Source organism: Alnus glutinosa, chromosome 4 (assembly GCF_958979055.1).
Source record: "Alnus glutinosa chromosome 4, dhAlnGlut1.1, whole genome shotgun sequence".
NCBI lineage: Eukaryota > Viridiplantae > Streptophyta > Magnoliopsida > Fagales > Betulaceae > Alnus > Alnus glutinosa.
The window spans coordinates 28,893,782-28,912,487 of NC_084889.1; the positions used below are offsets into that span (position 1 = coordinate 28,893,782).

An 18,706-nucleotide genomic window follows, 5' to 3' on the forward strand; every position below is an offset into this window, starting at 1 on the left:
ATTTGTAAATTTTTTTTTTATAAGACAAGGAATTAAATTAACAATAATTGTGGGTTTAATAACGAACCCACTAATCTCTCCCCTACTCTTTCTACTTTTGTCTGAGAGAGGAAGCTTAGGAGTTACACCCAAATCTGATTCTCAGCCGTTGAATGTTCCCCCGGATCAATGGCTATCATGTCATGTGGCTAATTACAAGGCTTGGTATAAGCTTATTGTCCAGCTCTTGTCATGGAGGTTGTCTCACAAGCTAAGCGGAAAAAAAAAAAAAAAAAAAAAAACCTTCCCAAAAATCAAGCCCACAAAACATCCCTTTCTCTTCTGGTTAATTTTCAGTCTCCACTTCAAGGTAGCTCCTGTTATGGAAGGACGAGGAGAAGGTGGTGGGAGAGGCACTTACGGGAATGAAAATTCCCAGAATAACCCTCCCCTATACTGTCCCGGTCCGCCATTAACAGCCATAGACAGGTTCTTGTATGGGCAAAACCATTTCTCCCAGCAACAAGCTCAGAACTATGCAAAAAACAAAGAAGTGCTTGTTTCAGATAACGCCTTGTTCAGCTTTGTTGACGGGTTTTTTTTAGATGGAGAGCCGCTGAATTGGATGCACGAGAGAAACCCTAATATGGTTTTCAAAGAAGAAGTGAAGGCCGTGGGGAAGAACTCTAAAAGCGTGGCAAAGAAAGCTAAAAAATGCTCGTCTGAAGCTTTGATCAAGGGGCAATGGACAGATGAGGAGGATAGGTGAAATAAAAGGCTTGATGTTTTCTTTTTCTTTTTTCTTTTTCCTTATATTTTTACAAGTAGTATATATTAATATTTATATATCTTTGTTTCCTGTATCAATAGACTGAAATATTTTTGGGTTTTTTTTTCATGGTTTGAAGGACACTAATCAGGTTGGTGAAGCAATATGGAGTGAGGAAATGGGCGCAGATAGCTGAGAAGTTGGCTGGAAGAGCTGGCAAGCAGTGTCGGGAGAGATGGCACAATCATTTACGCCCAGATATCAAGGTTTTCTTCATGTTGTGATATATATATATATACATGTAATTGGTTTGGAACCTAGGACTTTTATGGGTATCTAAGAACTGAAAACTTGTATTAGATTCTTAGATTTGATATAACTAAACCATTATTTCGACAAGAAAAATTAATCATACGTTTCGTTAATTATCTGGTTTGTGTTGTAATCGATCTACACTAGTTTCCTAGTCAATGTATAGAAGATACAGATTCAGATTCTAAAGGATCTATGTAGGAGATCTATTTCATTATCTTCATTAGATCCTTCTTCGATCTTTGTGATCCATGGCTTTAGATTCGCATAGTATTACCATGACATGCAGTTAAAGCTTAATTAGATCGTTGACACCATATATTCTCCTTCCAAAAATTGTTTAATTATCCCTTTTTTTTTTCAGTGAGTAATTTTAACTGTTCATCATCTCTTTTATACATGCATATATACCCGAGCGTTATAAAAGTTGATGCCTTTGTATATGTAGAATTATGTGACATTGGCTAATTCTCTTAGCTTTTACAATGCAATAGCCCAATGTTTTTGTTCTTGTTAAATCATTCTTAACCTTATGAAAAAAAAAAAGTAAATTTAATCGATTAATCAATACTTTTAACCATTCTTGTTGCTGTATGGGTTTGTTTCAGAAGGATAACTGGAGTGAGGAGGAGGAGAGGGTATTAGTTGAAGCTCATGAGAAGGTTGGGAACAGATGGGCGGAGATCGCTAAGTTCATTCCAGGAAGAACAGAAAATGCAATAAAGAACCATTGGAATGCCACGAAAAGAAGGCAGAATTCAAGGAGAAAGAACAAGCAGACAGATCGTCAAAAGGGAAAGCCCCAGTCTTCTGTTCTTCAAGACTACATCAGAAGCAAAACGCTCAATAACAACACTTCCACCCCCCCCACCACCAGTAACACTTCCACCCTCTCCGAAGAACTTCTTGACTCACCCACATTGAACATTTCTCAAACGTATGACGATGAACTGCTCTTCATGCAAAACTTCTTTGCAAACCAGCCGCATGTTGACAACATTAATCAACCGGAGACATTTCATGTTATTGACAACAATGGCGGTCAGCTGCTGACTGATCATGATGTTGTCGAGTGTTCAAGCTTTCAGACGACCGCCAACAACAACGTTAACCTCCAAACAAAAGAGACCCACCTGTATTCTGACCTCTTCCTGTCTTACCTGCTGAATGGCGGCGCTGCCGCCAATGATTACAGCTACGAGTCGAACGACATGAACATGGAGTTGCTGCTGGCAGATCATCAAGCTTACTCCTCTATTGCAAAGAAAGAGATGGATTTGATAGAGTTGGTCTCATCAAATTCTCAGTTCTCTCAGGGCAGTAACAGCAGCTTCTTTGTAGGTTAATTAATCTTATATGATATCGGGTATGAATTTGTCAACAAGTGGCTTTTGTTTTTGTTTTGTAGCTCGATCGACAGCAATCATTTTACTGGGAAATCTTGCTTTCTTTTCTTTTCTTTTCTGTTACGTCTTTTTCTTTGCTTTTTCAAATATTAACAATGTACTTCATAGAGGCACACATGGTATTTCCAGATGCATTTTTTAATTTAGGCTTTGTTTATTTCGACCTAAAATATTTTTCGACAAAATATATTTTTTTCAAAAAATTGTTTTATGTTGAAAACATTTTTCGTTGTTTGACAATGGTCTAGCATAGGCTCGGAGTTATTTTGGCAAACTCCAACCATTTGAGAATGAAAAACTTAACTCGAAAAAAAAAAGCCCGGGGGTGGGGGGGGGATATTTTACCGAAATTAAACAAACTTTTTTGTTCAAATCAAAAATGTTTTTAGTTGGCTATTATTACTTGTCGCACCAAACAATGAAAAATACGAAAAATATTTTACACCGATATAAATAGAAGCATTAGCGTGCTTCTAATTTTTATTTATTTTTTATTTTTTTAAATTATGGTTTCTAATCTTTTCTTATTAGAAAAATAAAAATCAAAGTAAAAATTCAAGGGCCGATTGATACAACAATGTCTGTAATGTAAAATAGTAATGAGATAAAAGCTAATTTAATTTTTAGCATTACTCTATAATTTAAACGCGTTATTTTGAAAAAAATGCTATATAATATACCATATTTCACAAATATCTCAATATGCCAACGTGACAAGGTCTACTAGTCATGGATCAACCCTTGAACAATAATAAAAAAAAAAAAAACTACTAACTAGATCCTGCCAGGTCAACACATTGAGATATATATATATAAAAATTTACCCTTAAATCAATCTTAATTAAAAGGAAAAAAAAATAAAAAAATGCAACCATAAATTGAGAATGCCATTATACATAATTACTCATTAATCGTTGAAAAATTATCCGATACTTGAGAAAGCTAGTAATGGTTTCACTGTCGTAATTACTACTTTTAATTATGTTTTTATTATTGTTTATGGTGCTATATTATCTTCGGTTACACATCTAATATAATTGGAACAAGTACATAAATATAAGAGAAATGATCCCTACACTCATTTCTCACAACAGCCCCACAACAAGCTGACGTGGCTGGTAATATTTTATTATTTTTTTGTTTTCTTTTTGTAAAAAAATAATAAAATATTACCAACCACGTCAGCTTGTTGTGGGGCTGTTGTGAGAAATGAGTGTAGGGATCATTTCTCTAAATATAAATTAGGGAAAAATACACATATCCCCCTCAAACTATCACTCAATTGTCAATGTACCCCTCAAACTACCAATTGTGTCAATTGCCCCCCTCAAACTACCAAAAAATGTCAATGTCCCCCATAATACCAACAAAAAGACAAAAATAATCCAAATTTTTTTTGAATAAGACAAAAATGTCCTTATAAATTTGAAAAAAAAAACTAAAACTAAAATATTATTTTTTAAAAAACAAATTAAATAAATTAAATAAAAAACGAAAAAAAAAATAAAAAAAGGAAAAAGAAAGTTTTTCTTTAAAAAAAAAAACAAAAAACAAACGAAAAAATAACTGAAAAATATAAAAACAATTTTTTTTTAAAAAAAAAAAAAAACGAAAAAGAAAAAGGAAAACCCAGTTTTTTATTAAATTAAAAAAAAAAAGATTTTTTTTTTAAAAAAAAAACAAACGAAAAATTAACTGAAACTTAGAAAAATAATTTGTTTTAATAAAAAAAAAAAAACAGTTTTTTTATTTTTAATTTTTTTTTTTGTATAAATTTTTGTTATTTTTAATTTTTTAAAATTTTTTTTAGTTTTTATTTTATTTTAATAATTTTATGAAGGGTATTTTTGTCATTAGGGGGACATTGACAGTTTTTTGTAGTTTAGGGGGGTACATTGACACAATTGGTAGTTTGGGGGGACATTGACAATGAGGTGATAGTTTGAGGGGGTTATGTGTACTTTTCCCTATAAATTAGTACTCTAAAACACAAGAAAACATCTTTCTTTCCATGTGAAAAAAGTAGGGCTGATATTTAATAAGAAATGATCGATCAATTAACGACACCATTAATAAAAAAAGATTAAAGTTTTTTTTCAAATAAATTGAGCGGAAAAAAAAAAATTAAGCTATTTAAATTGACATTTGTCCTTAAAACATGTAATCATATACACTTTTTAAAATACATATGAGAAACACATGATTCATGCATTGATAAGTGCCGGACCATGATCGATCCATTCTTTCAATAGATCAACAACAACAACAATTTTATTTTTTTTTAAAACTCTAAATAATCAGTCAAAGAATATTATTACTATGTTTCGTTGACAAAATTCTTTCCCAAAAATTTAGTGGAGAAACGACTAAGATTAATTAGATGACTAGAAAATGCAATAAGACGTGCAGATAATATTTTTAGGTCCAAATAAATAATAGAAAAGGGAAGATAAAATAGAAAATAAGATTAAAGAAATAATAAGTAAATGAAATAAATAGAAAAGTAATAGAAAAATTAAATAAATTAAAAGAAAAGTAACTAAATAAAAGAAATATTAAAAAATGAAAAGAGAATCAGATGAAAACAAAAGATAAAATAGAATGGGACATTAAATGGAGAGATGCGGTGTGTCGGCCTTTGAAAGAAAGGGAAGAGTTGGGTGTAGAATAATCATATGGTAAAAGACAAGAGATAAAAGAAAATTAAATAAAAATAAAATAGAAAAGGAAAAAGAAGATTCAGAAAAGAGAAGCTAAAAGAATAAAAAAAAAAAAAAAAATGTGGCCCGATGGCCATTTTAGGAAAGAAGGGCCACACGGCCCTTTAGGAAAAAAAATTAAAAAATAAAATACGATGCCTTCCACAAAAAGAAAAGAAAAAAAGAAAAGAAAAAAGAAACAGGGAGAGTTTCTCCAAAAGTCCATTTGGTTTTTCATAGAAAAATCACAATGTATGAATATTCAACGGTCTGATCTTCAATCCGTCTTCGAAAACGTGATCCTTGCACTCGAATTTACATTTTCATTGATCATTTTAAGGTAAAACACTAAACTCGTGCTCTTCAAATTTTGGATTAAAATATTGAAATGTGAGTTTAATCTAGTGTTTTCTTTAGGCATGGGTTACTTGGAACTTGCTTGAGACTACCTAAACCATGAGTTTTGGTTTGGTGAGTTTTCTCAAACCCTAACTTTTGAATATTTAATTTCAGTTGTGTTTTTATGAGATTAACCCTTAGTTAAATGCTTATGAGTTAATAACATTGTAATGGGAGTAGTGTTTTATAAATTATGAGTTAATTTTGAAAAACATAATTTGATGGGTTAAATTAATATGAGGGTTTTTAAGTGATTAAAACCTATAATGTTAAATTATGTTAATAAGTTAGTAATTAGTGTAAAAGAATAGTGAATATAATTTTTGGGTTAATGTTGTTTTAAATACGGTAGTGTTTTATGTGACTAGGTTAACGAAAATAATTTATATATTAGTGAATATAATTTTAGGGCTAATATTATTATAAAAGTGTTCGCGAAAATAATTTATGAGTTAGTGAAATAATTGCGGGTTAGTAATTAATTAAATAGTGATTTTAATATCTAATCCTTAGTAATTACTTTGGGTTAGTATTGTTTGAGTTTTAGTTATCGTTTAGGATTTATGGATAGACGTTTGGAACCCTTAAAAATATTATGGGTTTTCTAACGGTTTAGCCTTGAGCGATTCAAGTGCTAATTAGGGTGTTAATCATTTAAAGTGCAAAATAGTGCAATGTGTTATTCCATAATGATACATTGCAAGGTGGTGTTTAGGAGACCTAGTGTTTAAATCCGCGCAGCCAAGGTAAGTATTCTACTCACTGAGAAACTACTATTTTTGTATATTATAGAATTTCAAAATATATGTGTTTTACAAATCCGAACCGACTGTATGTCGAAATACATGTGTTTGGATGATTTGAGTAGTTTCAATTATGTTAAAATACCGCAATGATGTTTATGAGAATTGTTGCATGAATGAAAAGTGTAATTTGAATTATGTTTTAAATGTTTGACTGTTTGTCGTGGTTGGGAATTAAATGTATGTATTTGATGCCTGTTGCGGTTGGAGATTTAAGTTGTGCAAATTGTTTAAGAAATGACATGTTGAACTGTTTATGTTTTTTAAATAAAGCATGTGTTACAATAATGATTCATGAAATGAAATGTATTGTTTTAAGGCATGAGGTATAAGCATATGAACGCTAAACGTACATCGAAGTGAGGTTCATAGCCCACGGGAAACTATACATGGGTTAGATTCCCATGAGGTGCCTACTTGGGTTAGATTCCCTTAAGGTACCCCCGAGGTACTTACTTGGGTTAGATTCCCTTGAGACCCTCGACCATGGATTAGATTCCCATGAGGTGCCTACTTGGGTTAGATTCCCTTGAGGTACTAGTACTTACTTGGGTTAGATTCCCAAGAAGTGCTTCACCATGGGTTCAATTCCCATGAGGTGCTTACTTGGGTTAGATTCCCTTAAAGCACTATACTTGGGTTAAATTCTTAAGGCATAAAACAATGAGCATGGGCATGTATAACATTGTTTTTATGAGTAATGTTTTTATACTAGTATGCATAAGAGTCTCAATGAGAAAGAACTGATGCATATTTCTATCGAATGGTTTCATGATTTAAATGTCATTGTTTTCTAAGTCTCACTGAATCAAAAGTATTATAGTAAGTGATGATGTATGTAGTTGTTTTCAACAATGGAACTTCTACGTATAAGTCTCAGCTACATAGTATGCTTAAAATGTTTTATATTAGTCGGTGTTCGCTATATCGGCTACGTGGGTTTTTCAAACAAAAGTCTATAAAATTGGTAGCTGTTATAGCGTACGCAAGACTATAAAGAATAGTTGGTTCTTTGCGAAAACTTAATGAATAGTATACCTCTAAGGTCTTAGTGTATTTATTTGTGCTAAGACGGTGGGCTCATAATTCCACATGTACAGATGCGGCAGCCCCCGCATTCGTACAGACATTGTTGCTTTGACTGCAGGTTCTACAGATATAGATATTGACTCATCCACCTAGCGTATATGATGTTATGATTGGAGCACATCGCGACAGTCATCAGTCACGGACTCATGGGTAGTCAGCATTTTGGTATTTTATTTATGGCTGGTGTCCTACGTGACATATGTATTTGTTGAGCATTTATTTTAATATGTAGTTAGTGTAATGTGTTTTATAAGTCTTAAATAGATAGACTTGTAAATGGCTCCTGTTGTAATTAACTGTTATGTATTAGATGTATTTTCGCTTATAATACGTGTTCCGCTGCAAGGTTTGGCAATTCGAGTTGGTGGGTTGGGTTCGTGTCGACCCGTCGGGTTGGCGGGTTGAAGTTCAACCCGAATACAACCCAATTAATAATCGGGTTGGCGTGTCAACCCGATTGTGATTATTTAATATATATATATATATATTCAAAAAAATGCTATAAACGGGTTTCGAGTCATAAATGGGTTAATGAGTCGTAAACGTGTCATAAACGGGTTGGTGGGTTGGAAAAAAAAAATAATAATAAAAAAAAAAAATCGGGTCGCAATCGGGTTGGCTTTCTAATCGGGTGATAATCGGGTTGACCCGATTATGACCCGAACCCAAACCCTATATTTTTTCGTGTAGTGTTCGTGTCGGGTTTGCTGGTCGTGTCAAAAATTGCAACTCTATCCGCTGCACATTGAGTATTATATTCCGTTGTTAGATGTAACTCTGATTGTCAGGTGCATGTTATGGGGCATGCGCCATATGTTGGTTGAGCGACATGTAGTCGTGCCACTATGATGACTCGTTTTATATATTGTATCAAAAAAAAAAAAAAAAGTGTCGTCACACAAAATGTATTAGGTAAAAGGGGACGAAATTCCTTTCAAGAACCCTAGATCATTGCTATTTTTTTCATTCCCGAAATACATGCTGACTTAAGCATCAGAGTGAGATCCAGCCAGCACCCCCGACAAGCTCTTTTGCTTACTTTTATTGTTTTGCAGCAATCAAAGCAAGTACCAACAAAGGCGTACCTCACTGTACCGGAAACTATACTAACAACCCTATCATTGCAGTACCAATCCCTACTGTTATACTAGAAACCTTTCAATCATTAAGCCAAGATTTGTCTCATCCATTTGAGCCCTCTTCTTCTCATATTGTCACTCGATCTATGACAAGTAATTCTAAGCCCAAAGACTTAACAAACTATCACATTTATCATTCTCTCAAGTTCACAAAGTATCCCTTGAAAGCCATGCATTCTATCTCTTTACCTAGAGAACCTACTACATTCTCTTAGGCTATGTCTCATCCCTATTGGTTTGCTGCTACGGAAAGTGCAATTCAAGCTTTGTGTGACAATGATACTTAGTCTCTCTGTCCTAGACCTCATAACAAAAACATCATAAAGGTCCAGCACAGACGCTGAGTATCATGCCATGGCTATCACCATCGCTAAACTATATTGGTTACAAATGCTTCTTAAAGATTTGAAGGCCGTCTTATCTAATCGCCCTTGACTTTGGTGTGATAACTTAGATTCTATTGCTTTAGCTTCTAATCATATCTATCATGCTAGAACAAAGCACATTGAAGTTAACTATCATTTTATCAGAGGGGAAATATTACGTAAGGATATTGTTGCTAGTTACATATCCATAGCAAATCAATGTGCTAAGATTTTTTACAAGGGACTCATATCATCCAAATTTGTATTTCTCAAAGACAAACTCATGGTCACTCCACCTCCCATATGTTTGAGGGGGGCTGTTAAGGATGAAGAGTCTCCTCGGTCAACAAAGCCTTCACGTTTATCAACTATAACATTGGATAAAGAATAGTCTAATTGATTATCTACAACATTGGATAAAGAAGAGTCTCCTTGGTTATTTGTATTATGTGTAACAAAGTAATCATTATTTTTGTAATTATTACTCTTATCAAAATTGTAAATCTTACATGTAAAGTGTTATATTGGATGAGAATGTTGCAAAAAGTATTCCGTCATATCCGAAGTTAATTCGCTTTCTTTCATTTGTTTCATGTCTCATTCATCTATCGTTTATTTGAAATAATATTTAAATAGTTTATCTTTTCTTTATCTCTTTTCTAAATTTAAGAAAAAAATTAAGAGAAGCTAATGCTAATGAATTAATTGGGTTTATTAAGTATTGGTTAGGAAGTTTGGTGTCTTATTTTGGCCTAACTTAATCATGCTTCCTCAAAATTTAGTTAGGCCAAAATCAGACACCAAATGAGTTTCACATGCAATTAAATATTTGTAGATCTTTCCCCAATAGGTCGCCAACAAATACAGCATTGACATCCTCCCCCTACAAATCTTTGAGCCGAATTGGTCCATTGGAATGGTCTTTCTTGTCTTAGAATTGACTAATGAGTTTCACATGCAAATCTCTCACATCCTCTTCCTTTTTTCCTTTTTTAAAAAACTTTTCACCAACCAATAAAAACTTCATTCCAAAATTCGAATAGTAAATAACAAAACATAAATAAAAGAGTTAATTTTTACAAACCATACCTTTTTTTTTTTTTTTTTTTAATGTGATTTTGGATCTTACAATTAATTAAAGAAAACCCTGATTATAATTTTGATTAATTCTTTTATGTGACTCATGCTTCCTCTAATCGAAACAAACCGCTGGTTATTCAATTATTAAAAAACGGTTATTAACCAAGTAACCAGTTTTCATATATTGTTGATTTTTTTTTTTTTTTCGTTTCCATTCAATATTCAATGTTAAATAGTAAATACTACTATACTACCATTCACCATTTATTCATCTCAATGAATTCATAATCAAGTCCATAGATTGAATAAAATGATTACAAAGAAAATCAAATAAACAAATATTATAAAATATAATGACAATTCAAAAAAATACCAAACTTTTATATTAAAAAAATGTAAGATGATTTATTTTTTTGAATTTAAAAGTTAAGTCTTAGGCTCATCTACAATATATATATAATTATTTGTATATATATATATATATAGAAACTGATTGTCTAGTTATTAATCGGTTTTCTAAAATCAGTAATCGCAATTAATATACCCGGTTATTTGATTAATGTTATTTTAAAATTTTCAGCTATTTAATTAGCAATAATTGGCAATTAGCAACGGTTAATAACTGTCTCAATTGTTCATCCTAAATTGTGAGTAACGAGGCTACTTAAAAAAAAAAATAATAATAAAAAAAAATAGTGAGCCACGGTAAAAGAAAAAAAAGGCCGGGCAGAGACCGGCTGTTTTGCCACATCTAGAAGAGTCATAGGACCAGAACCTCGGCTCACGAGATCGATTCACAGGACGACACGTTTCACCGAGAGTTCCGCAAGCTGCTAGCAGGTTTGACTATTTTTTAAGCCCGCATCATTCGCCAGGTCGCCGCATTTCTGAAACGTGTATTCTGTTCAAACACGACACCTTATTTTCGTCACCCTTTTGAAATATTTCTTTTTATTAAAGCCACGTGTCGTCCTCCAAGCCATCCAATTAGAGATTAGATGGATGGAGCTCCCCCTGATTTGGACGTTTCTTTAGCCGTGACGTCCTATCCTATGTTCCTTTGCAGCAAATTCAATTATGAGAAAGCAAAAGCCACAGAGAAAGCAAAATCATCGTGCTAGCTCCTCTATATTTGAGCTGCCACAGCAACCAAAAGAAAAAACCCTAGCTAGTTTAATCCCATTTCTTCATCCACACTCGTCGTTTTCGCTGTTAATTTATTGAAAGTCTATACATAATTTTAGGTTTTTGCTCTAAATTTGGGCAAAAGGTTCTTCAACTAAATTTAGCAAAAGAATAGTTTATTCAAACGGAGAGAGAGAGAATTCTTTGCTTTTTTCTCGGTATATGATCTGTTACAGCAAGACACCGATTGTAATCCCTAGGGAAATTCCACAATTTCATGCGAGAAGAAGAAGAATATACGTGAAGTCGACCAGATTCGGACCCGAATATCCGTTGGTTTTGGGGCGGAGGAGGAGGGCGGGAATGGATTGTATGTCTTCTTCGTCGTCGTCGTCGCCGCCGTTAATGCTGACGTCGGGCGCGAGCGGGCGCGTGAACGCGCTGTGCTCGCTGCGCGTGTGGAGGAGCCTGATGATACTGATCAACGCATTCGTGCTGCTCCTCCTGGTCCCGTTCCGGCGGGCCCCGTCATCGAGAAAGGAAGAGAAGCGTGGGGAGAGCGGTGGGGCCCACCGCCATCAGAGGAAGGTGGTGAGGGTTCCGGCGAGGATGGTTGCGTCGAGGAAGAGCGGCGCGGTGGAGCAGGAAGTGGCGGCGAGAAGAGCGCTGGCGACGAGGAGAGTGATGCAGGATGGTAATGGTGATGGTGATGGTGATGAGAAGAACAAGAAGTCGGTGAGAGAGTACTCGCTGTTTGTTACGGCGAGAGGCAACACCATTTTCACGCAGTCCTGGACACCGGTTTCGGTCAACACCAGGTAGATAAATGCTTGCTCTGTCTTTCTGTTTCTTTTTTTAAAAATAAAAAATAAAAATAAAAATAATAATAAATTGGTGTTTTGGAAATGGTAAGATAAATGAAGTGTTGGAAATGCATTCTTTTAAATTTTGATTGGTTTCTGCCTTCATTTATTTGGCAAAATGAAAACAACGAAAATGTGTGGGCTGTCTCTTATAAGAATTGTGGGACAGACGTTTATTTTATGTTAATATCTTCTTTTATGGTTCATTGGTTCTGGGAAAAAAAAAAAAAAATCTTTTTTATTTTTTTATTTTTATTTTTGGAAATGCCCATTGATTTTTTTTTTTCCTTTTTAATTTTCGAATAATGTTTTCTTTATTTTGGTGTATATTTAATTGTTGTTGTGGAACTGGAATCTTCTTTGTTTGGCATAAGGGATTTATTTGCTTATAATTGTTTGTTTATATCGTCCTCTTTTAAAATAAAATTCGGACAGAAATTTTCTACAAATCGGTTTGTAGGAAATTTCCTACGACCCACATGTAAGAGTGACATGTGTCATTTAAATATGTAAGAATCACATGATTTTTTATTAATGTTATTAAAAAAACATGTGAGAAGCATATGCTATTAAAATAACACATGCTTCTCACATGCCAAGGAACACATGCCACTCTTACATGTGGGTTGTAAGATATTTCCTACGAACCGGTTTGTAAAAAATTTCTGTCCATAAAATTTGATGGGGGACACCTAAAAAAAAATTAAAATTTACAATTCAAGGTGTTGTATATAATAAAACTGCAATGTTTTCTCTTTACTAAATTACTATATGCTAATGGAACGGTGCATAAATGACTGCATTTCCAACACATTTTTCATTTATTTAAGAAATTGCCTCAAAAGCCTGAGTTTTGGGATTATGATAAATAAAGACCTAAATTTTTAATTTTAACAATTAATGATATGAGTTTTGTCTAAGTAACAAATAAATATTTTCATTATATTTTCTATACATTTTTTTTTCTTTCACGGCAGAAGTGTCTACTTTAATCATTCAATGGGATGGCAGAATGACCTATTTGTCATTTAACCAAAATTCAAATTCTTAATTATCAAAATTAAAAACCTAGACCCTTACTCCCACTAAATCTCAATTCTTAATTTCAAAATGTGGTCCCATAAATACAAATACAAAGATAGATCTAAAAATGAGATGTACAAAAAATTCATACGAGAGTAAAAATATCATTAATTTCTATTCTTAATTATCAAAATAAAAGACCTAGACCTTTATCTGCCACAAGTTCAAAACTTAGTAATTTTTAGGTGTGCTATAATTGGCAAGTGCCGCATCATTTCTAAAATGAATAATATGGACTGCAGCATTTTGTCTGTAATTTCCTATGCCAGGACGTGTCCCAAGGATCTAGGTACCCAAGTAAAGTCAGCTATCATTTCTCCTGGCTCTTTCTTAGTCCAATATATCTTTCATGAGGTACCCCTATTTCATGGGGTCCCCTCCGCTATCTTTTATCAGTTTATGGAAAAGGCCACTAGATCCGAACAAAATTTCGGATTGAGGTCTCATGCAATAGGTATTGTGTAATTTGTATGAGATGTAATACATTTTTTGTTAGCCGTTCATTTTAAATGAATAGCTCAAATCTTGACAACAAGGCAAAAAAACAAAAAATTTCAGTTCAAAAAAAAAAATTAAACAGCCACTCCAAAAAATCACCCCAGAAAATTAATTGGTGGCATGGTTGGGGGGTGGCTGAACCTCCCTCAAGGGCTTAAAGGTGGTTGGGCCATCGTCTCCAACCGCATGAAGGTGGTTTGACCACCTCCAGAGTTGGCCAGAAGGGGTAGCCAAACCAACCCAAGCGCTTGGGATAGTTTGGCCACCCCATAGTCGGTCGTTGGGGGGTGGCCCAACCACTTCCAGGTACTTGGGGTGGTTTGGTTATTTCCATGGTCAACTGAATTGGAGGTGGTTCGGTTACCCTCAAATTCGGTTGGAGGGGGTGGTTGAACCACCTCTAAGGGTCTAGGGTTGGCTAGGGTGGTTTGGCTACTCCCAAACCACCCATTTTGGACTGCTGAACCACCCACTTTAGGTGGTTCGGCCACCAAAAACCCATGCAAATAAAGGTCATGTGGTGATAAATGACATTAACGGTCATGTGTTGAAAACTTGTGGTGGTCAGTTCATTCAGGACTACCTTTTGTTTCAATGTGCAAGTCATAGTTGTTTCAGGTCTACCATAATGCACAAGATTCCATGTAGCCAATTCACAGTCAAAGGGAACTGTTTGGAAATTTATCCTGAGTGGATCAGTAATGGGTTTATAATCAATCTTTTTTCGTATTATATTGTCAACACTTCAAAGGTGTTATTTCATATTTGTTTTATTTTTTGTTAACTGAATAGAGCTTTGCTATCTTCTATTAATTGCAATATAGAATCTCGTGCTAAGCTACTGTGTCTCTCAATGGTTAAGAAGTGTCCTTAAGTTCTACAGCAGTTTCACTTGGGTTTTCAACTTTCTTAGGGGATCAAAGTGCTAATTGTTATCTATTTTGTACAGGGGACTAGTTCTTATTATGCATGGCCTGAATGAACACAGGTTTGTGATTCGTGCATCATCACAATTTAAAAGTAATTTTCAGTATAATATAAAGGTTGATTTATTTCTCAAGGATTTTTTTTTTAATTATTGTCTACAGTGGCAGATACAATGATTTTGCAAAGCAACTGAATGCTAATGGCTACAAGGTTTATGGAATGGATTGGATTGGTAAGTCCTAGAAAGATTTTCATGTGCTCACCATTGAGTTTCACCTTCCAACTAAGCCAACGTTTTTTGTATGTGTGTGCTTGAACATGCTACTTAGATTCCTTGACTATTGATAATTCGTTATTGCTCCAATTTCATTTCAATCTTACCTCTAAGTTACTTTGCTCAATTCTTTTTATGGCAATTTACTACCAAATCAGAGATTATATTATACTCTAATTACCTCCTTGATAGATGGAGCGTATTTCTTTGTGCTTGCTTTATGATGATACCGTGAACAATAAATTGAAAATAAATTGATGATATCCCATGTGTTTAAGAGATGATCTTATTTTCAGTATTGCAACATATGAACAGATGTGCAGAAGCAAATAATGAGAAATTTTAGGAAAAGGCAGTTAAAACTAGTCTTTAATATGATTAAGATGGGCTTTCTTACTATCAAGAAATATAATTGATGAATTAGAAAATAAATAAAGAAATATAATTGATGAGCTGTCTTCAGTGGAAAAAAAGAGCAGCATTATTGAAGTTCTGAAGAATATTGGATTTGCAATGCCCGCAATATGTTTTGGTGAAGCTACTATGAGTGTAATTGATCTTATACCTCTCTGTGAGGCCTGAATCTGTGATTCTAAACCATAGCAAGGTGCAGGCATCTCAAACTAAATGGGGAAGGAAGACAGTATTTAATCCTTCATTCCAAGAATTCTTTTGTGAGTAAGCCTATTGTTCCAACAACCCAAAAAGTTTATCATTGGATCCAGATCTTCCTGGTATTCTTCTTAGCTTATTATAGTTTTTATACAGTAACAGAGTTATTGTATGGAAAGGATATTATACAAAATTATAATTCTAAAGATGCTGGGTTCTTAGAATTTTAGAGTAATGGGTTTGTACTCTTCTATTAACCAAACTTGGAACCCTAAAGACTTATTACGGTGGACAATGAACCGTTCCTTTATTCTTGCTTCTTTTTTTTTCAATCATACTTCTATTTGTGATATACGCGATGCAGCCTGCATGATAGAATGGTAATACTTTATGCTAGTATTGTTGAATGCCATGGACAAAGAGAGACCAAAAGGAGTATAATATAGGGGGAAAGTAGGATAAAAGCAAATTATTGCAGGTTCTTCGAAAGAGTTTCTAGTTGCTACTGTTAAACATACAGAAGTTTTAAAGAAGTTGCCTCCCCTCCCCTTTCCCTCCTAAGAAAAGAGAAGGAAGGAGAAGAAGCCTCTTGATATTTCTGTCTGTGGTGTAGATCGTGGCATCTTATTTTTGGTCCCTCAACCTCTGAACATGTTATAATCCGTCGATACCCAACCCCTCAATTTAAGTGTTAAAAATCAGTTCTGAGTTTAGCCTTCATTTTCAGTTTCTGGGGTCGAAACTAAACTTTATAAAGAAATGGTTATCGCCTTTTCTCAATGAGTTTTGTATATAACCTTGCACTTATTTCTTTCTCCCGTCACCTAATCCTTCAAAAAAAGGGTTATATTTTACTTTTGTCCCTTAATTTCTGTTTCATAGTCTAGAGATCACTTTTCTTCAACAATGCATCTATATTTGGATATTGCAGGGATTGAATATTTCATTTGGGATGCCTATTGGTGCAAAAAAGTAACATGTGAAAGCTCCTCTTAATCAGTAAGCTTATTATTTGCATGTTTGAGTCTACCTGCTATGTTTAACATTTGTAAGAAGAAAGTGCAAGTTTTGGAAGTGAAGCCAAAGCCACAAGGAACCGTATCTCTGTTTTATAGGAGCTGAAAAAACAGAAAATTTCCTTCCCGAATCTGTCTTCTGACGTTCTCATGGAATGTCACGCCTTTCTGGAGTCAAAATTTTTAAGAACATCAAACATCTTTTAAACAAAACCTGCATCTAGATGCTTGCGAGGATGGGACTATAATCTAAATGCACTACGCTTTAATATGTTCCTTTAGATGTTGTTTGTTTGATTTGAATTAAGATCTGAATTTTTCACATTTAAATCAAAATATCCCTAGGAAGCTGGGTTTTACTATGCTCTGTTGTTAGCCTTCTATATCCTCTTGTGTTGAACCTCTAATGGTCGGTTCCATTTAGTAGCTTTCACTAGAATATTTATTTCACAGTTCAGTAGTTTATAGTTCTTGGCTATGGTTTATCAGGTCATGGTGGAAGTGATGGGCTGCATGCATATGTTCATTCTCTTGATGATGCTGTTGCTGATATGGTATGTTTTTTACGCTCATTTACTAGGGGCTGATGCAAAATAATTAACATGAACCTTTGTTTGTTAACTGTCATAGCTCATTGATTAAGGCATATAGGGAGTTGGATAGAGCCATTGGGTTCAACTTTATTCCTAGACCAAAACAAGAACAAGAACACAAATTGTTTTAGTTTAATTGTTTGCATTTATCTCTCTTTATTTCTGGACAGAAATCATTTCTTGAGAAGGTTTTAGCTGAGGAGAATCCCGGGCTTCCGTGTTTTTGCTTCGGACACTCGACAGGTGCAGCGATTGTCCTGAAGGTAAAGTTTGGTTGAAAGACGCGACTCTTGCAATACTATGAATCACTTTTTGATATCTTTATAATCCTCTCTTTCGCTGACCTAAATTACCTAATGGACGACCTAAATTACCTAATGGACCTGGAATTTATGCAATGTTCTCAATTTCTTATTTTTTATTTAATTTTTTTTGTGTTAACAACTTTAGGCAATGCTTGACCCAAAGGTTGAAGCCCGTGTAGCTGGTGCAGTACTGACATCACCTGCAGTTGGAGTTCAACCATCCCATCCTATTTTTGTGGTGAGAATATCCTTTTAATGAGGTCTTTCTTGTATCCAATTTTCAAATGCTCGAGTTTAGAAAACGGACAATTTTCATGGGGTTGAGAGAAATTGACATCTATCTTTAGAGCACGTGATTCTTTAAATTGCATGTTCTGTTAATTCTATTAAAGATGCACACACTTTAAAGATAAATATCATATTAATATAATAGATTTGAGGAGTTTGAAGGAAAACTGTCCAAAGAAAGCTATATTGAGTACAATTTTGCTGAGTATCATATCATCTTATTTCTTCATGGCAGGTACTGGCCCCAATTATCTCATTTTTGTTTCCTAGATATCAACTTAGTGCTGCAAATAAGAAGGGCATGCCGGTTTCTCGGGACCCGGCAGCACTGATAGCCAAGTATTCAGATCCGCTAGTGTATACGGGGTCCATCAGGGTAAGGACTGGTTATGAGATTCTCCGAATCGCATCCTACCTGCAGCAGAATTTGAGAAAATTGAGAGTTCCCTTTCTAGTTCTCCATGGTACCGCCGATACTGTAACCGACCCAAAAGCTTCTCAGAAACTATACAATGAAGCCTCCTCGACTGACAAAACCATCAAATTGTTAGAAGGGTTCTTACATGATCTCCTATTTGAACTGGAACGAGAGGCTATTGTGAAGGACATAATTGAATGGTTGAATTGTAGAGTATCAGGTTAGGTGGTGTAGCAAGGGAAAGTATACTGAGATAGGATTTCTAGAAAAATAGTGGCTGAATAAAAAAAATGCACGATCTGGAATTAAAGAATTCCTTGCAACAAGAAGAGGATTTCTTGCTTGTTTGAAGCATTTCCCCATTATGATTATTGGCACAAAATTGATGATGATGATGCATCTCAATTAAGCGAATGCCCATCTTTATGTGGTCCACGAGCTTCAAATTTCCATATTTCTATTATCTACTCCTGAAACGTGAATGAAGTTTTCCTATGTGTAATCTAATACAAATATATGAGTTAATTCTCTCATGAACCATCACTTATTTATACATTTTTCACGCTCAACTTCTTTGAACTACCATTTAAAATAATAATAATAATAATAATTCTGCCATTAATCAAAATCCTTAGGACGTGAAATGATAGAAAATACCTCGAGT

At 34.3% G+C, this 18,706-nt stretch overlaps 3 protein-coding genes across 5 annotated transcripts in view; 2 read left to right on the forward strand and 1 right to left on the reverse strand.

The window, feature by feature from the left end:
• Positions 1-361: 361 nt before the first annotated feature.
• On the forward strand, positions 362-2,406 carry LOC133866279 (transcription factor MYB119-like). The gene is made up of 3 exons (XM_062302807.1): positions 362-744; positions 888-1,014; positions 1,669-2,406. Exons 1-3 carry the CDS (start codon positions 362-364, stop codon positions 2,404-2,406), a joined length of 1,248 nt encoding a protein of 415 aa, XP_062158791.1.
• An 8,686-nt stretch (positions 2,407-11,092) lies between these two features.
• LOC133865386 (uncharacterized) lies at positions 11,093-18,575 on the forward strand. Its single transcript, XM_062301778.1, has 7 exons — positions 11,093-11,983; positions 14,559-14,597; positions 14,698-14,768; positions 16,928-16,992; positions 17,202-17,294; positions 17,482-17,574; positions 17,860-18,575. Exons 1-7 carry the CDS (start codon positions 11,388-11,390, stop codon positions 18,265-18,267), a joined length of 1,365 nt encoding a protein of 454 aa, XP_062157762.1. The 5' UTR covers positions 11,093-11,387; the 3' UTR covers positions 18,268-18,575.
• LOC133865389 (uncharacterized) overlaps positions 17,859-18,706 on the reverse strand; it is a 51,225-nt gene continuing 50,377 nt past the window's right edge. For all 3 annotated transcript variants that reach the window (XM_062301789.1, XM_062301788.1, XM_062301790.1), the window contains exon 12: positions 17,859-18,151. The gene's annotated coding sequence lies outside the window, so the exon portion shown is untranslated. The remainder of the gene's footprint in view (positions 18,152-18,706) is intronic.

Coding starts and splice junctions, on each gene's coding strand:
- LOC133866279 (XM_062302807.1), top strand. CDS start 362: ATGGAAGGACGAGGAGAAGGTGGTGGGAGAGGCACTTACGGGAATGAA. Junction 745..887: donor TGGACAGATGAGGAGGATAG/GTGAAATAAAAG, acceptor CATGGTTTGAAG/GACACTAATCAGGTTGGTGA. Junction 1,015..1,668: donor ATTTACGCCCAGATATCAAG/GTTTTCTTCATG, acceptor GGTTTGTTTCAG/AAGGATAACTGGAGTGAGGA.
- LOC133865386 (XM_062301778.1), top strand. CDS start 11,388: ATGATCTGTTACAGCAAGACACCGATTGTAATCCCTAGGGAAATTCCA. Junction 14,598..14,697: donor CATGGCCTGAATGAACACAG/GTTTGTGATTCG, acceptor TATTGTCTACAG/TGGCAGATACAATGATTTTG. Junction 16,993..17,201: donor ATGATGCTGTTGCTGATATG/GTATGTTTTTTA, acceptor ATTTCTGGACAG/AAATCATTTCTTGAGAAGGT.